This window comes from Oncorhynchus keta, unplaced genomic scaffold (genome assembly GCF_023373465.1).
Source record: "Oncorhynchus keta strain PuntledgeMale-10-30-2019 unplaced genomic scaffold, Oket_V2 Un_contig_1830_pilon_pilon, whole genome shotgun sequence".
Lineage (NCBI taxonomy): Eukaryota > Metazoa > Chordata > Actinopteri > Salmoniformes > Salmonidae > Oncorhynchus > Oncorhynchus keta.
Window position 1 is genome coordinate 12837 of NW_026280852.1, and position 18415 is coordinate 31251.

Below are 18415 nucleotides of genomic sequence, written 5' to 3' on the forward strand. Positions count from 1 at the left end.
TGGTGTCCCTCCTCTTCCTCTAGTCCTGTGAGGTGTTATATGTAATGGTGTCCCTCCTCTTCCTCTAGTCCTGTGGGGTGTTATATGTAATGGTGTACCTCCTCTTCCTCTAGTCCTGTGGGGTGTTATATGTAATGGTGTACCTCCTCTTCCTCTAGTCCTGTGGGGTGTTATATGTAATGGTGTCCCTCCTCTTCCTCTAGTCCTGTGGGGTGTTATATGTAATGGTGTCCCTCCTCTTCCTCTAGTCCTGTGAGGTGTTATATGTAATGGTGTCCCTCCTCTTCCTCTAGTCCTGTGGGGTGTTATATGTAATGGTGTTTACCTCCTCTTCCTCTAGTCCTGTGAGGTGTTATATGTAATGGTGTGTCCCTCCTCTTCCTCTAGTCCTGTGAGGTGTTATATGTAATGGTGTACCTCCTCTTCCTCTAGTCCTGTGGGGTGTTATATGTAATGGTGTTCCTCCTCTTCCTCTAGTCCTGTGGGGTGTTATATGTAATGGTGTCCCTCCTCTTCCTCTAGTCCTGTGAGGTGTTATATGTAATGGTGTCCCTCCTCTTCCTCTAGTCCTGTGGGGTGTTATATGTAATGGTGTACCTCCTCTTCCTCTAGTCCTGTGGGGTGTTATATGTAATGGTGTCCCTCCTCTTCCTCTAGTCCTGTGGGGTGTTATATGTAATGGTGTCCCTCCTCTTCCTCTAGTCCTGTGAGGTGTTATATGTAATGGTGTCCCTCCTCTTCCTCTAGTCCTGTGGGGTGTTATATGTAATGGTGTCCCTCCTCTTCCTCTAGTCCTGTGGGGTGTTATATGTAATGGTGTCCCTCCTCTTCCTCTAGTCCTGTGGGGTGTTATATGTAATGGTGTCCCTCCTCTTCCTCTAGTCCTGTGGGGTGTTATATGTAATGGTGTCCCTCCTCTTCCTCTAGTCCTGTGAGGTGTTATATGTAATGGTGTCCCTCCTCTTCCTCTAGTCCTGTGAGGTGTTATATGTAATGGTGTCCCTCCTCTTCCTCTAGTCCTGTGAGGTGTTATATGTAATGGTGTACCTCCTCTTCCTCTAGTCCTGTGAGGTGTTATATGTAATGGTGTTTCCCTCCTCTTCCTCTAGTCCTGTGGGGTGTTATATGTAATGGTGTCCCTCCTCTTCCTCTAGTCCTGTGAGGTGTTATATGTAATGGTGTCCCTCCTCTTCCTCTAGTCCTGTGGGGTGTTATATGTAATGGTGTCCCTCCTCTTCCTCTAGTCCTGTGGGGTGTTATATGTAATGGTGTTTACCTCCTCTTCCTCTAGTCCTGTGGGGTGTTATATGTAATGGTGTTTACCTCCTCTTCCTCTAGTCCTGTGGGGTGTTATATGTAATGGTGTTCCTCCTCTTCCTCTAGTCCTGTGGGGTGTTATATGTAATGGTGTGTACCTCCTCTTCCTCTAGTCCTGTGGGGTGTTATATGTAATGGTGTTTACCTCCTCTTCCTCTAGTCCTGTGAGGTCCCAGCTGTGGTTCAAACTGATCTGACGACGCTTCCAGTGCTCCAGGAACGTCGCAACTACACACACAGACACACACAGACTTAGACATGATCACAGACACACACAGACATGATCACAGACACACACAGACATGATCACAGCCATGTGAATATGAGTCAACCAACTCTAGCAGAGGAAACCTGAGACCGTGTTAGCAGAGCAGCGGGGGGTTACACTCTGGTTACACCCCCAGAGGTCCTACTGTGTCTAATAATACGCAGACCTGGCCCCCACAGACGGGCTGGCTGGACGGGCTGGCTGATGGGCTGGCTGACGGGCTGGCTGACGGGCTGGCTGACGGGCTGGCTGACGGGCTGGCTGACGGGCTGCTGACGGGCTGGCTGACGGGCTGGCTGACGGGCTGGATGACGGGCTGGATGACGGGCGACTGGCTGGGATGACGGGCTGACTGCTGGGCTGGATGACGGGCTGGCTTCCGGGCTGGCTGGACGGGCTGGCTGACGGGCTGGCTGACGGGCTGGACTGACGGGCTCCTCTGACGGGCTGGATGACGGGCTGGCTGACGGGCTGGATGACGGGCTGGCTGACGGGCTGGATGACGGGCTGGCTGGACGGGGGCTGGCTGACGGGCTGGCTGGATGGCTGGGCGGGCTGGATGACGGGCTGGCTGGATGACAGGCTGGCTGATGGCTGGCTCTTCGGGCTGTCCTGTGGGCTGGCTGGATGTAACGGGCTCCTCTGACGGGCTGGCTAGCTGACGGGCTGGATGACGGGCTGGCTGACGGGGCTGGACGGGCTGACGGGCTGGCTGACTGGCTGGATGGCGGGCTCTTCCTCGGGCTGGATGACGGGCTGGATGACGGGCTGGATGGCGGGCTGGATGGCGGGCTGGATGACGGGCTGGCTGACGGGCTGGATGACGGGCTGGATGACGGGCTGGATGACGGGCTGGATGACGGGCTGGTGATGGGCTGGCTGACGGGCTGGCTGACGGGCTGGATGACGGGCTGGATGACGGGCTGGATGACGGGCTGGCTGGATGGGCTGGCTGGATGACGGGCTGGCTAGCTGGCTGACGGGCTGAGGGCTATATGTAACGGGCTGCTGACGGGCTGGCTGACGGGCTGGCTGCTGCTGGCTGACCCGGCTGGCTGACGGGCTGGCTATGTGCTGGTGCTGGCTGGACTGACGGGCTGGCTGACGGGCTGGCTGGATGGCTGGCTGTTATATGGGCTGGCCCGGGCTGGCTGACGGGCTGGTGACGGCTGGCTGATGGGCTGGCTGACGGGCTGGCTGACTGGCTGACTGATACGGGCTGGCTGACGGGCTGGCTGACTATGGGCTGGTGAGGGGCTAGACTGAGGGGCTGATGACGGGCTGGTAATGTAATGGTGTGACCTCTGGCTAGGACATGGGCTGGTGACAGGGGCTGGGGTTATACGGGCTGTGTAACAGGCTTCCTGACATACCTGGCTGACATGAAGATGGGTGAGGCTTCCTGACTGAAGGGCTGTAACAGACGGGCTGGACCCCAGAGGGACGGGATGGGGGTATGACGGGCTGGATGGCTGTATGACGGGCTGGATGAACGGGCTTAATACTGACGCCAGACGGGCATGAAGATGGGGCTGGCTGACGGGCTGGTGGAGGGGTTATATGACGGGCTGGCTGTACTGGCTACGGGCTGGCTAACAGACGGGTTAATGACATACCCCAGAGGACATGACTGACGGGCTGTATGGTACGGGTGGTAAGGGGCTAACAGAACGTTAATACATACGGGCTGGAGACTGGGCATGACGGGATGGTGTCCCTCCTCTTCGGGCTGGCTGACGGGCTGAGTAATGGGCTAACAGAACTTGACAGGCCCTGAGGGACATGAAGATGGGGCTGGTATGGGCTGGTGAGGGGCTGGTACGGGGGGTAACAGGGCTTAATACATACCCCAGAGGACATGATGGCTGGGGCTAGCTACGGGCTGGTACGGGCTGTAGCTATGAGGGGCAGTGAAGGGCTAACTGAACGTTCCTACTACCCCATGAGGGCATGAAGATGGGGGGCTGGCTAAGGGGCAGTGAAGGGGCTAACAGAACGGGTTACCTACGGGCCCCAGAGCTGGGACTGGAAGCTGGGGCTAGTAAGGGGTGGCGGGCTAACAGACGCTTAATACATACCCCAGACGGGCTGAAGATGGGGCTGACGGGCTAGCTGGCTAGTAATGGGCAGCTACGGGCTGAGCTCTAGGGTAACGGGAACGGGTTGATGACATACCCCAGAGGGACATGAAGATGGGGATAGGCTGTAAGGGCTGGTAAGGGGTAACAGAACGGGCTACATACCCCAGAGGGCATGAAGACGGGCTGGTAGTAAGGGCTGGTAAGGGGCTGGTAAGGGGCAACGGGCTGGCTAATACGGGCTACCCCAGAGGGCTGAAGATGGGGGTAGCAAAGGGCAGTACGGGCTAACAGAACGCTAATACGGGCCCCAGAGGGACATGAAGATATGTACGGGGTAGTGAGGGGCAGTAAGGGCTAGTGTGGGGTAGTATAGGGCTGTAGGGGCAGTAAGGGGTAACAGAACTGGCTACTACCCCAGAGGGACATGAAGGGGGTAGTAAGGGGCAGTAAGGGCTGACTAACAGAACATTATGATACTACCCCGGGACATGAAGATGGGGGTAGTTATAGTAAGGGGTAACAGAACGCTACATACCCCAGAGGGACATGAAGATGGGGGTAGTAATAGTAAGGGGTAGTAAGGGGTAACAGAACTGGCTACATACCCCAGAGGGACATGAAGATATAGTAAGGGGTGTATGACGGGGTAACAGAACGGGCTACATACCCCAGAGGGACATGAAGATGGGGGTAGTAAGGGGTAGTAAGGGGCAGTAAGGGGTAACAGGGCGTGGCTACTACCCCAGAGGGACATGAAGATGGGGGGTAGTAAGGGGTAGCTGATGACGGGCTGGGGCTGGTAAGGGGTAACAGAACGTTAATACATACCCCAGGGGACATGAAGATGGGGGCTGGGGGTAGTAAGGGGCAGTATAGTGACGGGCTGGGTAACAGGCGTTAATACGGGCCCCAGAGGGACATGAAGATGGGGGTAGTAAGGGGTAGTACTGGGGGCTAACTGAACGCTTAATACATACCCCAGAGGACATGAAGATGGGGGCTGGCTAGGGGTAGTGGGGGCAGTAATAGTAAGGGGGTAAGGGGTAACAGAACGTTAATACATACCCCAGAGGGACATGAAGATGGGGGTGGAGTAAGGGGCAGTAAGGGGTAACAGAACGTTAATACATACCCCAGAGGGACATGAAGCTGGCTGGCAGTAAGGGTAGTAAGGGGTAGTAAGGGGTGAGTAAGGGGCAACAGAACGTTAATACATACCCCAGAGGGACATGAAGATGGGGGTAGTAAGGGGTAGTAAGGGGTAGTAAGGGGCAGTAAGGGTAACAGGCGTTAAACATACCCCAGAGGACATGAAGATGGGGGTAGTAAGGGTTAGTAAGGGGTAACAGAACTGTTAATACATACCCCAGAGGACATGAAGATGGGGGTAGTAAGGGGTGTAAGGGGTAACAGAACGTTAATACATACCCCAGAGGACATGAAGATGGGGTAGTAGTGGGGTAGTAAGGGGCAGTAAGGGGTAACAGAACGTTAATACATACCCCAGAGGGACATGAAGATGGGGGTAGTAAGGGGGTAAGTAAGGGTAACAGAACGTTAATACATACCCCAGAGGACATGAAGATGGGGGTAGTAAGGGGCAGTAAGGGGCAGTAAGGGGTAACAGAACGTTAATACATACCCCAGAGGACATGAAGATGGGGGTAGGGGGTAGTAAGGGTATAGGGGTAGTAAGGGTAACAGAACGTTAATACATACCCCAGAGGGACATGAAGATGGGGGTAGTAAGGGGCAGTAAGGGGCAGTAAGGGGTAACAGAACGTTAATACATACCCCAGAGGGACATGAAGATGGGGGTAGTAAGGGGTAGTAAGGGGTAGGGGCAGAAAGGGGCAGTAAGGGGTAACAGAACGTTAATACATACCCCAGAGGGACATGAAGATGGGGGTAGGGGTAGTAAGGGGTAGTAAGGGGTAACAGAACGTTAATACATACCCCAGAGGACATGAAGATGGGGGTAGTAAGGGGTAGTAAGGGGCAGTAAGGGGTAACAGAACGTTAATACATACCCCAGAGGGACATGAAGATGGGGGTAGTAAGGGGCAGTAAGGGGTAACAGAACGTTAATACATACCCCAGAGGGACATGAAGATGGGGGTAGTAAGGGGGTAGTAAGGGGTAACAGGGCGTTAATACATACCCCAGAGGGACATGAAGATGGGGGTAGTAAGGGGCAGTAAGGGGTAACAGAACGTTAATACATACCCCAGAGGACATGAAGATGGGGGGGGTAGTAAGGGGCAGTAAGGGGTAGTAAGGGGTCACAGAACGTTAATACATACCCCAGAGGGACATGAAGATGGGGGTAGTAAGGGGTAGTAAGGGGCAGTAAGGGGTAACAGAACGTTAATACATACCCCAGAGGGACATGAAGATGGGGGTAGTAAGGGGTAGTAAGGGGTAACAGAATGTTAATACATACCCCAGAGGGACATGAAGATGGGGGTAGTAAGGGGTAGTAAGGGGCAGTAAGGGGTAGTAAGGGGTAGTAAGGGGTAGTAAGGGGTAGTAAGGGGCAGTAAGGGGTAACAGAACGTTAATACATACCCCAGAGGGACATGAAGATGGGGGTAGTAAGGGGTAGTAAGGGGCAGTAAGGGGTAACAGAACGTTAATACATACCCCAGAGGGACATGAAGATGGGGGTAGTAAGGGGCAGTAAGGGGTAGTAAGGGGTAACAGAACGTTAATACATACCCCAGAGGGACATGAAGATGGGGGTAGTAAGGGGCAGTAAGGGGTAACAGAACGTTAATACATACCCCAGAGGGACATGAAGATGGGGGGTAAGTAGTAAGGGGCAGTAAGGGGCAGTAAGGGTAACAGAACGTTAATACATACCCCAGAGGACATGAAGATGGGGATAGTAAGGGGTAGTAAGGGGGTAGTAAGGGGCAGTAAGGGGTAACAGAGGGGTTAATACATACCCCAGAGGACATGAAGATGGGGGTAGTAAGGGGCAGTAAGGGGTAGTAAGGGGTAACAGAACGTTAATACATACCCCAGAGGGACATGAAGATGGGGTAGTAAGGGGCAGTAAGGGGTAGTAAGGGGTAACAGAACGTTAATACATACCCCAGAGGGACATGAAGATAGTAAAGGTAGTAAGGGGGTAGTAGTAAGGGGTAGTAAGGGGTAGTAAGGGGTAACAGAACGTTAATACATACCCCAGAGGGACATGAAGATGGGGGTAGTAAGGGGTAGTAAGGGGCAGTAAGGGGTAACAGAACGTTAATACATACCCCAGAGGGACATGAAGATGGGGGTAGTAAGGGGTAGTAAGGGGTAACAGAACGTTAATACATACCCCAGAGGGACATGAAGATGGGGGTAGTAAGGGGTAGTAAGGGGCAGTAAGGGGTAACAGAACGTTAATACATACCCCAGAGGGACATGAAGATGGGGGTAGTAAGGGGTAGTAAGGGGTAACAGAACGTTAATACATACCCCAGAGGGACATGAAGATGGGGGTTAGTAAGGGGTAGTAAGGGGTAACAGGCGTTAATACATACCCCAGAGGGACATGAAGATGGGGGTAGTAAGGGGGTAGTAAGGGGTAACAGAACGTTAATACATACCCCAGAGGGACATGAAGATGGGGATAGTAAGGGGCAGTAAGGGGTAGTGGGGGTAACAGAACGTTAATACATACCCCAGAGGGACATGAAGATGGGGGTAGTAAGGGGTAGTAAGGGGCAGTAAGGGGTAACAGAACGTTAATACATACCCCAGAGGACATGAAGATGGGGGTAGTAAGGGGTAGTAAGGGGCAGTAAGGGGTAACAGAACGTTAATACATACCCCAGAGGACATGAAGATGGGGGTAGTAAGGGTAGTAAGGGGCAGTAAGGGTAGTAAGGGTAACAGAACGTTAATACATACCCCAGAGGGACATGAAGATGGGGATAGTAAGGGGTAGTAAGGGGTAGTAAGGGGTAACAGAACGTTAATACATACCCCAGAGGACATGAAGATGGGGGTAGTAAGGGTAGTAAGGGTAGTAAGGGGCAGTAAGGGTAGTAACAGTAAGGGGTAACAGAACGTTAATACATACCCCAGAGGGACATGAAGATGGGGGTAGTAAGGGGTAGTAAGGGGTAACAGAACGTTAATACATACCCCAGAGGACATGAAGATGGGGGTAGTAAGGGTTGTAGTAAGGGGCAGTAAGGGGTAGTAAGGGGTAACAGAACGTTAATACATACCCCAGAGGACATGAAGATGGGGGTAGTAAGGGTAGTAAGGGGTAGTAAGGGGCAGTAAGGGGTAACAGAACGTTAATACATACCCCAGAGGGACATGAAGATGGGGGGGTAGTAGGGGTAGTAAGGGGTAACAGAACGTTAATACATACCCCAGAGGGACATGAAGATGGGGGTAGTAAGGGGTAGTAAGGGGCAGTAAGGGGTAACAGAACGTTAATACATACCCCAGAGGACATGAAGATGGGGGTAGTAAGGGGCAGTAAGGGGTAACAGAACGTTAATACATACCCCAGAGGACATGAAGATGGGGGGGTAGTAGGGGTAGTAAGGGGCAGTAAGGGGTAACAGAACGTTAATACATACCCCAGAGGACATGAAGATGGGGGTAGTAAGGGGTAGTAAGGGGTAACAGAACGTTAATACATACCCCAGAGGACATGAAGATGGGGGTAGGGGGTAAGTAAGGGGCAGTAAGGGGTAACAGAACGTTAATACATACCCCAGAGGGACATGAAGATGGGGGTAGTAAGGGGTAGTAAGGGGTAGTAAGGGGTAGTAAAGGGGTAACAGAACGTTAATACATACCCCAGAGGGACATGAAGATGGGGGTAGTAAGGGGCAGTAAGGGGTAGTAAGGGGTAACAGAACGTTAATACATACCCCAGAGGGACATGAAGATGGGGGTAGTAAGGGGTAGTAAGGGGCAGTAAGGGGTAACAGAACGTTAATACATACCCCAGAGGGACATGAAGATGGGGGGGGGTAGTAAGGGGTAGTAAGGGGTAACAGAACGTTAATACATACCCCAGAGGGACATGAAGATGGGGGTAGTAAGGGGTAGTAAGGGGCAGTAAGGGGTAACAGAACGTTAATACATACCCCAGAGGGACATGAAGATGGGGGTAGTAAGGGGCAGTAAGGGGCAGGGTAACAGAACGTTAATACATACCCCAGAGGGACATGAAGATGGGGGGTAGTAAAGGGGTAGTAAGGGGTAGTAAGGGGTAACAGAACGTTAATACATACCCCAGAGGACATGAAGATGGGGGTAGTAAGGGGCAGTAAGGGTAACAGGTTAATACATACCCCAGAGGACATGAAGATGGGGGTAGTAAGGGGCAGTAAGGGGTAACAGAACGTTAATACATACCCCAGAGGACATGAAGATGGGGATAGTAAGGGTAGTAAGGGGCAGTAAGGGGTAGTAAGGGGTAACAGAACGTTAATACATACCCCAGAGGACATGAAGATGGGGGTAGTAAGGGGTAGTAAGGGGTAGTAAGGGGTAACAGAACGTTAATACATACCCCAGAGGGACATGAAGATGGGGGTAGTAAGGGGTAGTAAGGGGCAGTAAGGGGTAGTAAGGGGTAACAGAACGTTAATACATACCCCAGAGGGACATGAAGAAGTAATAGGGGCAGTAAGGGGCAGTAAGGGGTAACAGAACGTTAATACATACCCCAGAGGACATGAAGATGGGGGTAGTAAGGGGTAACAGAACGTTAATACATACCCCAGAGGGACATGAAGATGGGGGTAGTAAGGGGTAGTAAGGGGCAGTAAGGGGTAACAGAACGTTAATACATACCCCAGAGGGACATGAAGATGGGGGTAGTAAGGGGTAGTAAGGGGTAGTAAGGGGTAGTAAGGGGTAACAGAACGTTAATACATACCCCAGAGGGACATGAAGATGGGGGTAGTAAGGGGTAGTAAGGGGTAGTAAGGGTAACAGAACGTTAATACATACCCCAGAGGGACATGAAGATGGGGGTAGTAAGGGGTAGTAAGGGGTAACAGAACGTTAATACATACCACAGAGGGACATGAAGATGGGGGTAGTAGTAAAGGGGCAGTAAGGGGCAGTAAGGGGTAACAGAACGTTAATACATACCCCAGAGGACATGAAGATGGGGGTAGTAAGGGTAGTAAGGGTAACAGAACGTTAATACATACCCCAGAGGGACATGAAGATGGGGGTAGTAAGGGGCAGTAAGGGGTAACAGAACGTTAATACATACCCCAGAGGGACATGAAGATGGGGGTAGTAAGGGGTAGTAAGGGGTAGTAAGGGGTAGTAAGGGGTAACAGAACGTTAATACATACCCCAGAGGACATGAAGATGGGGGTAGTAAGGGTAGTAGTAAGGGGTAGTAAGGGGTAACAGAACGTTAATACATACCCCAGAGGGACATGAAGATGGGGGGTAGTAAGGGGCAGTAAGGGGTAAGGGGCAGTAAGGGTAACAGAACGTTAATACATACCCCAGAGGGACATGAAGATGGGGTAGTAAGGGGTAGTAAGGGGTAGTAAGGGGTAACAGAACGTTAATACATACCCCAGAGGGACATGAAGATGGGGGTAGTAAGGGGCAGTAAGGGGTAACAGAACGTTAATACATACCCCAGAGGGACATGAAGATGGGGGTAGTAAGGGGTAGTAAGGGGCAGTAAGGGGTAACAGAACGTTAATACATACCCCAGAGGGACATGAAGATGGGGGTAGGGGGTAGTAAGGGGTAGTAAGGGGCAGTAAGGGGTAACAGAACGTTAATACATACCCCAGAGGGACATGAAGATGGGGGTAGTAAGGGGTAGTAAGGGGCAGTAAGGGGTAACAGAACGTTAATACATACCCCAGAGGGACATGAAGATGGGGGTAGTAAGGGGTAGTAAGGGGTAGTAAGGGGTAACAGAACGTTAATACATACCCCAGAGGGACATGAAGATGGGGGTAGTAAGGGGTAGTAAGGGGTAGTAAGGGGTAGTAAGGGGTAGTAAGGGGTAGTAAGGGGTAACAGAACGTTAATACATACCCCAGAGGGACATGAAGATGGGGGTAGTAAGGGGCAGTAAGGGGTAACAGAACGTTAATACATACCCCAGAGGGACATGAAGATGGGGGTAGTAAGGGGTAGTAAGGGGTAGTAAGGGGTAACAGAACGTTAATACATACCCCAGAGGGACATGAAGATGGGGGTAGTAGTAAGTAAGGGGGGGCAGTAAGGGGTAACAGAACGTTAATACATACCCCAGAGGGACATGAAGATGGGGGTAGTAAGGGGTAGTAAGGGGTAACAGAACGTTAATACATACCCCAGAGGGACATGAAGATGGGGGGGTAGTAAGGGGCAGTAAGGGGTAACAGAACGTTAATACATACCCCAGAGGGACATGAAGATGGGGGTAGTAAGTAAGGGGTAGTAAGGGGCAGTAAGGGGTAACAGAACGTTAATACATACCCCAGAGGACATGAAGATGGGGGTAGTAAGGGGCAGTAAGGGGTAACAGAACGTTAATACATACCCCAGAGGACATGAAGATGGGGGTAGTAAGGGGTAGTAAGGGGCAGTAAGGGGCAGTAGGGGTAACAGAACGTTAATACATACCCCAGAGGGACATGAAGATGGGGGTAGTAGGGGTAGTAAGGGGCAGTAAGGGGTAACAGAACGTTAATACATACCCCAGAGGGACATGAAGATGGGGGTAGTAAGGGGTAGTAAGGGGCAGTAAGGGGCAGTAAGGGGTAACAGAACGTTAATACATACCCCAGAGGGACATGAAGATGGGGGTAGTAAGGGGCAGTAACAGAACGTTAATACATACCCCAGAGGGACATGAAGATGGGGGGTAGTAAGGGGCAGTAAGGGGTAACAGGTTAATACATACCCCAGAGGACATGAAGATGGGGGGGTAGTAAGGGGCAGTAAGGGGTAACAGAACGTTAATACATACCCCAGAGGGACATGAAGATGGGGGTAGTAAGGGGTAGTAAGGGGGCAGTAAGGGGCAGTAAGGGGTAACAGAACGTTAATACATACCCCAGAGGGACATGAAGATGGGGGTAGTAAGGGGTAGTAAGGGGCAGTAAGGGGTAACAGAACGTTAATACATACCCCAGAGGACATGAAGATGGGGGTAGTAAGGGGCAGTAAGGGGGTAACAGAACGTTAATACATACCCCAGAGGACATGAAGATGGGGGGTAGTAAGGGGTAGTAAGGGGTAACAGAACGTTAATACATACCCCAGAGGACATGAAGATGGGGGTAGTAAGGGTAGTAAGGGGCAGTAGTAAGGGGCAGTAAGGGGTAACAGAACGTTAATACATACCCCAGAGGACATGAAGATGGGGGTAGTAAGGGGCAGTAAGGGGTAACAGAACGTTAATACATACCCCAGAGGGACATGAAGATGGGGGTAGTAAGGGGGTAGTAAGGGGCAGAACGTTAATACATACCCCAGAGGACATGAAGATGGGGGGTAGTAAGGGGCAGTAAGGGGTAACAGAACGTTAATACATACCCCAGAGGGACATGAAGATGGGGGTAGTAAGGGGTAGTAAGGGGTAGTAAGGGGCAGTAAGGGGTAACAGAACGTTAATACATACCCCAGAGGACATGAAGATGGGGGTAGTAAGGGGTAGTAAGGGTAGTAAGGGGCAGTAAGGGGGTAGTAAGGGGTAACAGAACGTTAATACATACCCCAGAGGACATGAAGATGGGGGTAGTAGGGGTAGTAAGGGGTAACAGAACGTTAATACATACCCCAGAGGGACATGAAGATGGGGGTAGTAAGGGGTAGTAAGGGTAGTAAGGGGCAGTAAGGGGTAACAGAACGTTAATACATACCCCAGAGGGACATGAAGATGGGGTAGTAAGCAGTAAGGGGTAGTAAGGGGTAACAGAACGTTAATACATACCCCAGAGGGACATGAAGATGGGGGTAGTAAGGGGCAGTAAGGGGTAGTAAGGGGTAACAGAACGTTAATACATACCCCAGAGGACATGAAGATGGGGTAGTAGTAAGGGGCAGTAAGGGGTAACAGAACGTTAATACATACCCCAGAGGACATGAAGATGGGGGTAGTAAGGGGTAGTAAGGGGTAACAGAACGTTAATACATACCCCAGAGGGACATGAAGATGGGGGTAGTAAGGGGTAGTAAGGGGTAGTAAGGGGTAACAGAACGTTAATACATACCCCAGAGGACATGAAGATGGGGGTAGTAAGGGGTAGTAAGGGGCAGTAAGGGGTAGTAGGGGTAACAGAACGTTAATACATACCCCAGAGGACATGAAGATGGGGGTAGTAAGGGGTAGTAAGGGGGGGTTAATACATACCCCAGAGGGACATGAAGATAGTAAGGGGTAGTAAGGGGCAGTAAGGGGTAACAGAACGTTAATACATACCCCAGAGGACATGAAGATGGGGGTAGTAAGGGGTAGTAAGGGGCAGTAGGGGTAACAGAACGTTAATACATACCCCAGAGGACATGAAGATGGGGGTAGTAAGGGGTAGTAAGGAGTAGTAAGGGGTAGTAAGGGGTAACAGAACGTTAATACATACCCCAGAGGGACATGAAGATGGGGGTAGTAAGGGGCAGTAGGACAGTAAGGGTAGTAAGGGGGTAACAGAACGTTAATACATACCCCAGAGGGACATGAAGATGGGGGTAGTAAGGGGCAGTAAGGGGTAACAGAACGTTAATACATACCCCAGAGGACATGAAGATGGGGGTAGTAAGGGGCAGTAAGGGGTAGTAAGGGGTAACAGAACGTTAATACATACCCCAGAGGGACATGAAGATGGGGGTAGTAAGGGGTAGTAAGGGGTAACAGAACGTTAATACATACCCCAGAGGGACATGAAGATGGGGGTAGTAAGGGGTAGTAAGGGGCAGTAAGGGGTAGTAAGGGGCAGTAAGGGGTAACAGAACGTTAATACATACCCCAGAGGGACATGAAGATGGGGGTAGTAAGGGGTAGTAAGGGGTAACAGAACGTTAATACATACCCCAGAGGGACATGAAGATGGGGGTAGTAAGGGGTAGTAAGGGGCAGTAAGGGGCAGTAAGGGGTAACAGAACGTTAATACATACCCCAGAGGGACATGAAGATGGGGGTAGTAAGGGGCAGTAAGGGGCAGTAAGGGGTAACAGAACGTTAATACATACCCCAGAGGGACATGAAGATGGGGGTAGTAAAGGGGCAGTAAGGGGTAACAGAACGTTAATACATACCCCAGAGGACATGAAGATGGGGGTAGTAAGGGGTAGTAAGGGGCAGTAAGGGGTAACAGAACGTTAATACATACCCCAGAGGACATGAAGATGGGGGGGGGTAGTAAGGGTAGTAAGGGGCAGTAGGGGTAACAGAACGTTAATACATACCCCAGAGGACATGAAGATGGGGGTAGTAAGGGGTAGTAAGGGGTAACAGAACGTTAATACATACCCCAGAGGGACATGAAGATGGGGGTAGTAAGGGGTAAGGGGCAGTAAGGGGTAACAGAACGTTAATACATACCCCAGAGGACATGAAGATGGGGTAGTAAGGGGTAGTAAGGGGCAGTAATGGGTAGTAGGGGTAACAGAACGTTAATACATACCCCAGAGGACATGAAGATGGGGGGGTAGTAAGGGGTAGTAAGGGGTAACAGAACGTTAATACATACCCCAGAGGGACATGAAGATGGGGGTAGTAAGGGGTAGTAAGGGGGGCAGTAAGGGGTAACAGAACGTTAATACATACCCCAGAGGACATGAAGATGGGGGTAGTAAGGGGTAGTAAGGGGTAACAGAACGTTAATACATACCCCAGAGGACATGAAGATGGGGGGTAGTAAGGGGTAGTAAGGGGCAGTAAGGGGTAACAGAACGTTAATACATACCCCAGAGGGACATGAAGATGGGGTAGTAAGGGGTAGTAAGGGGCAGTAAGGGGTAACAGAACGTTAATACATACCCCAGAGGACATGAAGATGGGGGTAGTAAGGGGTAGTAAGGGGTAGTAAGGGGTAGTAAGGGGTAACAGAACGTTAATACATACCCCAGAGGGACATGAAGATGGGGGTAGTAAGGGGCAGTAAGGGGTAACAGAACGTTAATACATACCCCAGAGGGACATGAAGATGGGGGTAGTAAGGGGCAGTAAGGGGTAACAGAACGTTAATACATACCCCAGAGGGACATGAAGATGGGGGTAGTAAGGGGGTAGTAAGGGGTAGTAAGGGGTAACAGAACGTTAATACATACCCCAGAGGGACATGAAGATGGGGGTAGTAAGGGGCAGTAAGGGGTAACAGAACGTTAATACATACCCCAGAGGGACATGAAGATGGGGGTAGTAAGGGGTAGTAAGGGGTAGTAAGGGGTAACAGAACGTTAATACATACCCCAGAGGGACATGAAGATGGGGGTAGTAAGGGGCAGTAAGGGGTAACAGAACGTTAATACATACCCCAGAGGGACATGAAGATGGGGGTAGTAAGGGGCAGTAAGGGGTAGTAAGGGGTAACAGAACGTTAATACATACCCCAGAGGGACATGAAGATGGGGGTAGTAAGGGGTAGTAAGGGGCAGTAAGGGGTAACAGAACGTTAATACATACCCCAGAGGGACATGAAGATGGGGGTAGTAAGGGGTAGTAAGGGGCAGTAAGGGGTAGTAAGGGGTAGTAAGGGGTAACAGAACGTTAATACATACCCCAGAGGGACATGAAGATGGGGGTAGTAAGGGGTAGTAAGGGGTAACAGAACGTTAATACATACCCCAGAGGGACATGAAGATGGGGGTAGTAAGGGGTAGTAAGGGGCAGTAAGGGGTAGTAAGGGGTAACAGAACGTTAATACATACCCCAGAGGGACATGAAGATGGGGGTAGTAAGGGGTAGTAAGGGGCAGTAGGGGTAACAGAACGTTAATACATACCCCAGAGGGACATGAAGATGGGGGTAGTAAGGGGTAGTAAGGGGTAGTAAGGGGTAACAGAACGTTAATACATACCCCAGAGGGACATGAAGATGGGGGTAGTAAGGGGTAGTAAGGGGCAGTAAGGGGTAACAGAACGTTAATACATACCCCAGAGGGACATGAAGATGGGGGTAGTAAGGGGTAGTAAGGGGCAGTAAGGGGTAACAGAACGTTAATACATACCCCAGAGGGACATGAAGATGGGGGTAGTAAGGGGTAGTAAGGGGTAACAGAATGTTAATACATACCCCAGAGGGACATGAAGATGGGGGTAGTAAGGGGCAGTAAGGGGCAGTAAGGGGTAACAGAACGTTAATACATACCCCAGAGGACATGAAGATGGGGAGTAGTAAGGGGTAGTAAGGGGCAGTAATGGGTAGTAGGGGTAACAGAACGTTAATACATACCCCAGAGGACATGAAGATGGGGGTAGTAAGGGGTAGTAAGGGGTAACAGAACGTTAATACATACCCCAGAGGGACATGAAGATGGGGGTAGTAAGGGGTAGTAAGGGGTAGTAAGGGGTAACAGAACGTTAATACATACCCCAGAGGGACATGAAGATGGGGGTAGTAAGGGGCAGTAAGGGGTAACAGAACGTTAATACATACCCCAGAGGGACATGAAGATGGGGGTAGTAAGGGGTAGTAAGGGGTAGTAAGGGGTAACAGAACGTTAATACATACCCCAGAGGGACATGAAGATGGGGGTAGTAAGGGGTAGTAAGGGGCAGTAAGGGGTAACAGAACGTTAATACATACCCCAGAGGGACATGAAGATGGGGGTAGTAAGGGGTAGTAAGGGGTAGTAAGGGGTAGTAAGGGGTAACAGAATGTTAATACATACCCCAGAGGGACATGAAGATGGGGGTAGTAAGGGGTAGTGAGGGGTAACAGAACGTTAATACATACCCCAGAGGACATGAAGATGGGGGTAGTAAGGGGTAGTAAGGGGTAACAGAACGTTAATACATACCCCAGAGGACATGAAGATGGGGGTAGGGGGTAGTAAGGGGGTAAGGGCAGTAGGGGTAACAGAACGTTAATACATACCCCAGAGGACATGAAGATGGGGGTAGTAAGGGGCAGTAAGGGGTAACAGAACGTTAATACATACCCCAGAGGACATGAAGATGGGGGTAGTAAGGGGTAGTAAGGGGGGTAGTAAGGGGTAACAGAACGTTAATACATACCCCAGAGGACATGAAGATGGGGGTAGTAGTAAGGGGCAGTAAGGGGTAACAGAACGTTAATACATACCCCAGAGGGACATGAAGATGGGGATAGTAAGGGGTAGTAAGGGGTAGTAAGGGGTAAGTAGTAGGGGTAACAGAACGTTAATACATACCCCAGAGGACATGAAGATGGGGGTAGTAAGGGGTAGTGAGGGGTAACAGAACGTTAATACATACCCCAGAGGGACATGAAGATGGGGGTAGTAAGGGGCAGTAAGGGGCAGTAAGGGGTAGTAAGGGGTAACAGAACGTTAATACATACCCCAGAGGGACATGAAGATGGGGGTAGTAAGGGGTAGTAAGGGTAGGGTAGGGGTAACAGAACGTTAATACATACCCCAGAGGACATGAAGATGGGGGTAGTAAGGGGTAGTAAAGGGCAGTAAGGGGTAGTAAGGGGTAACAGAACGTTAATACATACCCCAGAGGGACATGAAGATGGGGGTAGTAAGGGTAGTAGGGGCAGTAAGGGGTAACAGAACGTTAATACATACCCCAGAGGGACATGAAGATGGGGGTAGTAAGGGGCAGTAAGGGGCAGTAAGGGGCACAGGGTAACATAACGTTAATACATACCCCAGAGGGACATGAAGATGGGGGTAGTAAGGGGTAGTAAGGGGCAGTAAGGGGTAGTAAGGGGTAACAGAATGTTAATACATACCCCAGAGGACATGAAGATGGGGGTAGTAAGGGGTAGTAAAGGGCAGTAAGGGGTAGTAAGGGGTAGTAAGGGGTAGTAAGGGGCAGTAAGGGGAAACAGAACGTTAATACATACCCCAGAGGGACATGAAGATGGGGGTAGTAAGGGGTAGTAAGGGGTAGTAAGGGGTAACAGAACGTTAATACATACCCCAGAGGACATGAAGATGGGGGTAGTAAGGGGTAGTAAGGGGCAGTAAGGGGCAGTAAGGGGTAACAGAACATTAATACATACCCCAGAGGACATGAAGATGGGGGTAGTAAGGGGTAGTAAGGGTAGTAGTAAAGGGTAACAGAATGTTAATACATACCCCAGAGGGACATGAAGATGGGGGTAGTAAGGGGTAGTAAGGGGCAGTAAGGGGTAACAGTAACAGAACGTTAATACATACCCCAGAGGACATGAAGATGGGGGTAGTAGGGGGCAGTAAGGGGTAGTAGGGGTAACAGAACGTTAATACATACCCCAGAGGGACATGAAGATAGGGGGTAGTAAGGGGTAACAGAACGTTAACACATACCCCAGAGGACATGAAGATAGAAGAGGGGGGGGTAGTAAGGGGTAGTAAGGGTAGTAAGGGGTAGTAAGGGGTAACAGAACGTTAATACATACCCCAGAGGGACATGAAGATGGGGGTAGTAAGGGGCAGTAAGGGGTAACAGAACGTTAATACATACCCCAGAGGACATGAAGATGGGGGTAGTAAGGGGTAGTAGGGGCAGTAAGGGGTAGCAGTAAGGGGGTAGGGGTAGTAAGGGGTAACAGAACGTTAATACATACCCCAGAGGGACATGAAGATGGGGATAGTAAGGGTAGTAAGGGGTAAGGGGTAACAGAACG

At 50.7% G+C, this 18415-nt stretch overlaps 1 protein-coding gene across 1 annotated transcript in view; it reads right to left on the bottom strand.

Annotated features, from left to right (window-relative positions):
• Positions 1-1334: 1334 nt before the first annotated feature.
• Positions 1335-18415, bottom strand: part of LOC127920089 (anoctamin-1-like) — a 71284-nt gene continuing 54203 nt past the window's right edge. Inside the window, exon 8 of the mRNA XM_052503902.1 lies at positions 1335-1545. Coding sequence (XP_052359862.1) covers positions 1443-1545 — 103 coding nt within the window. The 3' untranslated portion in view covers positions 1335-1442. The remainder of the gene's footprint in view (positions 1546-18415) is intronic.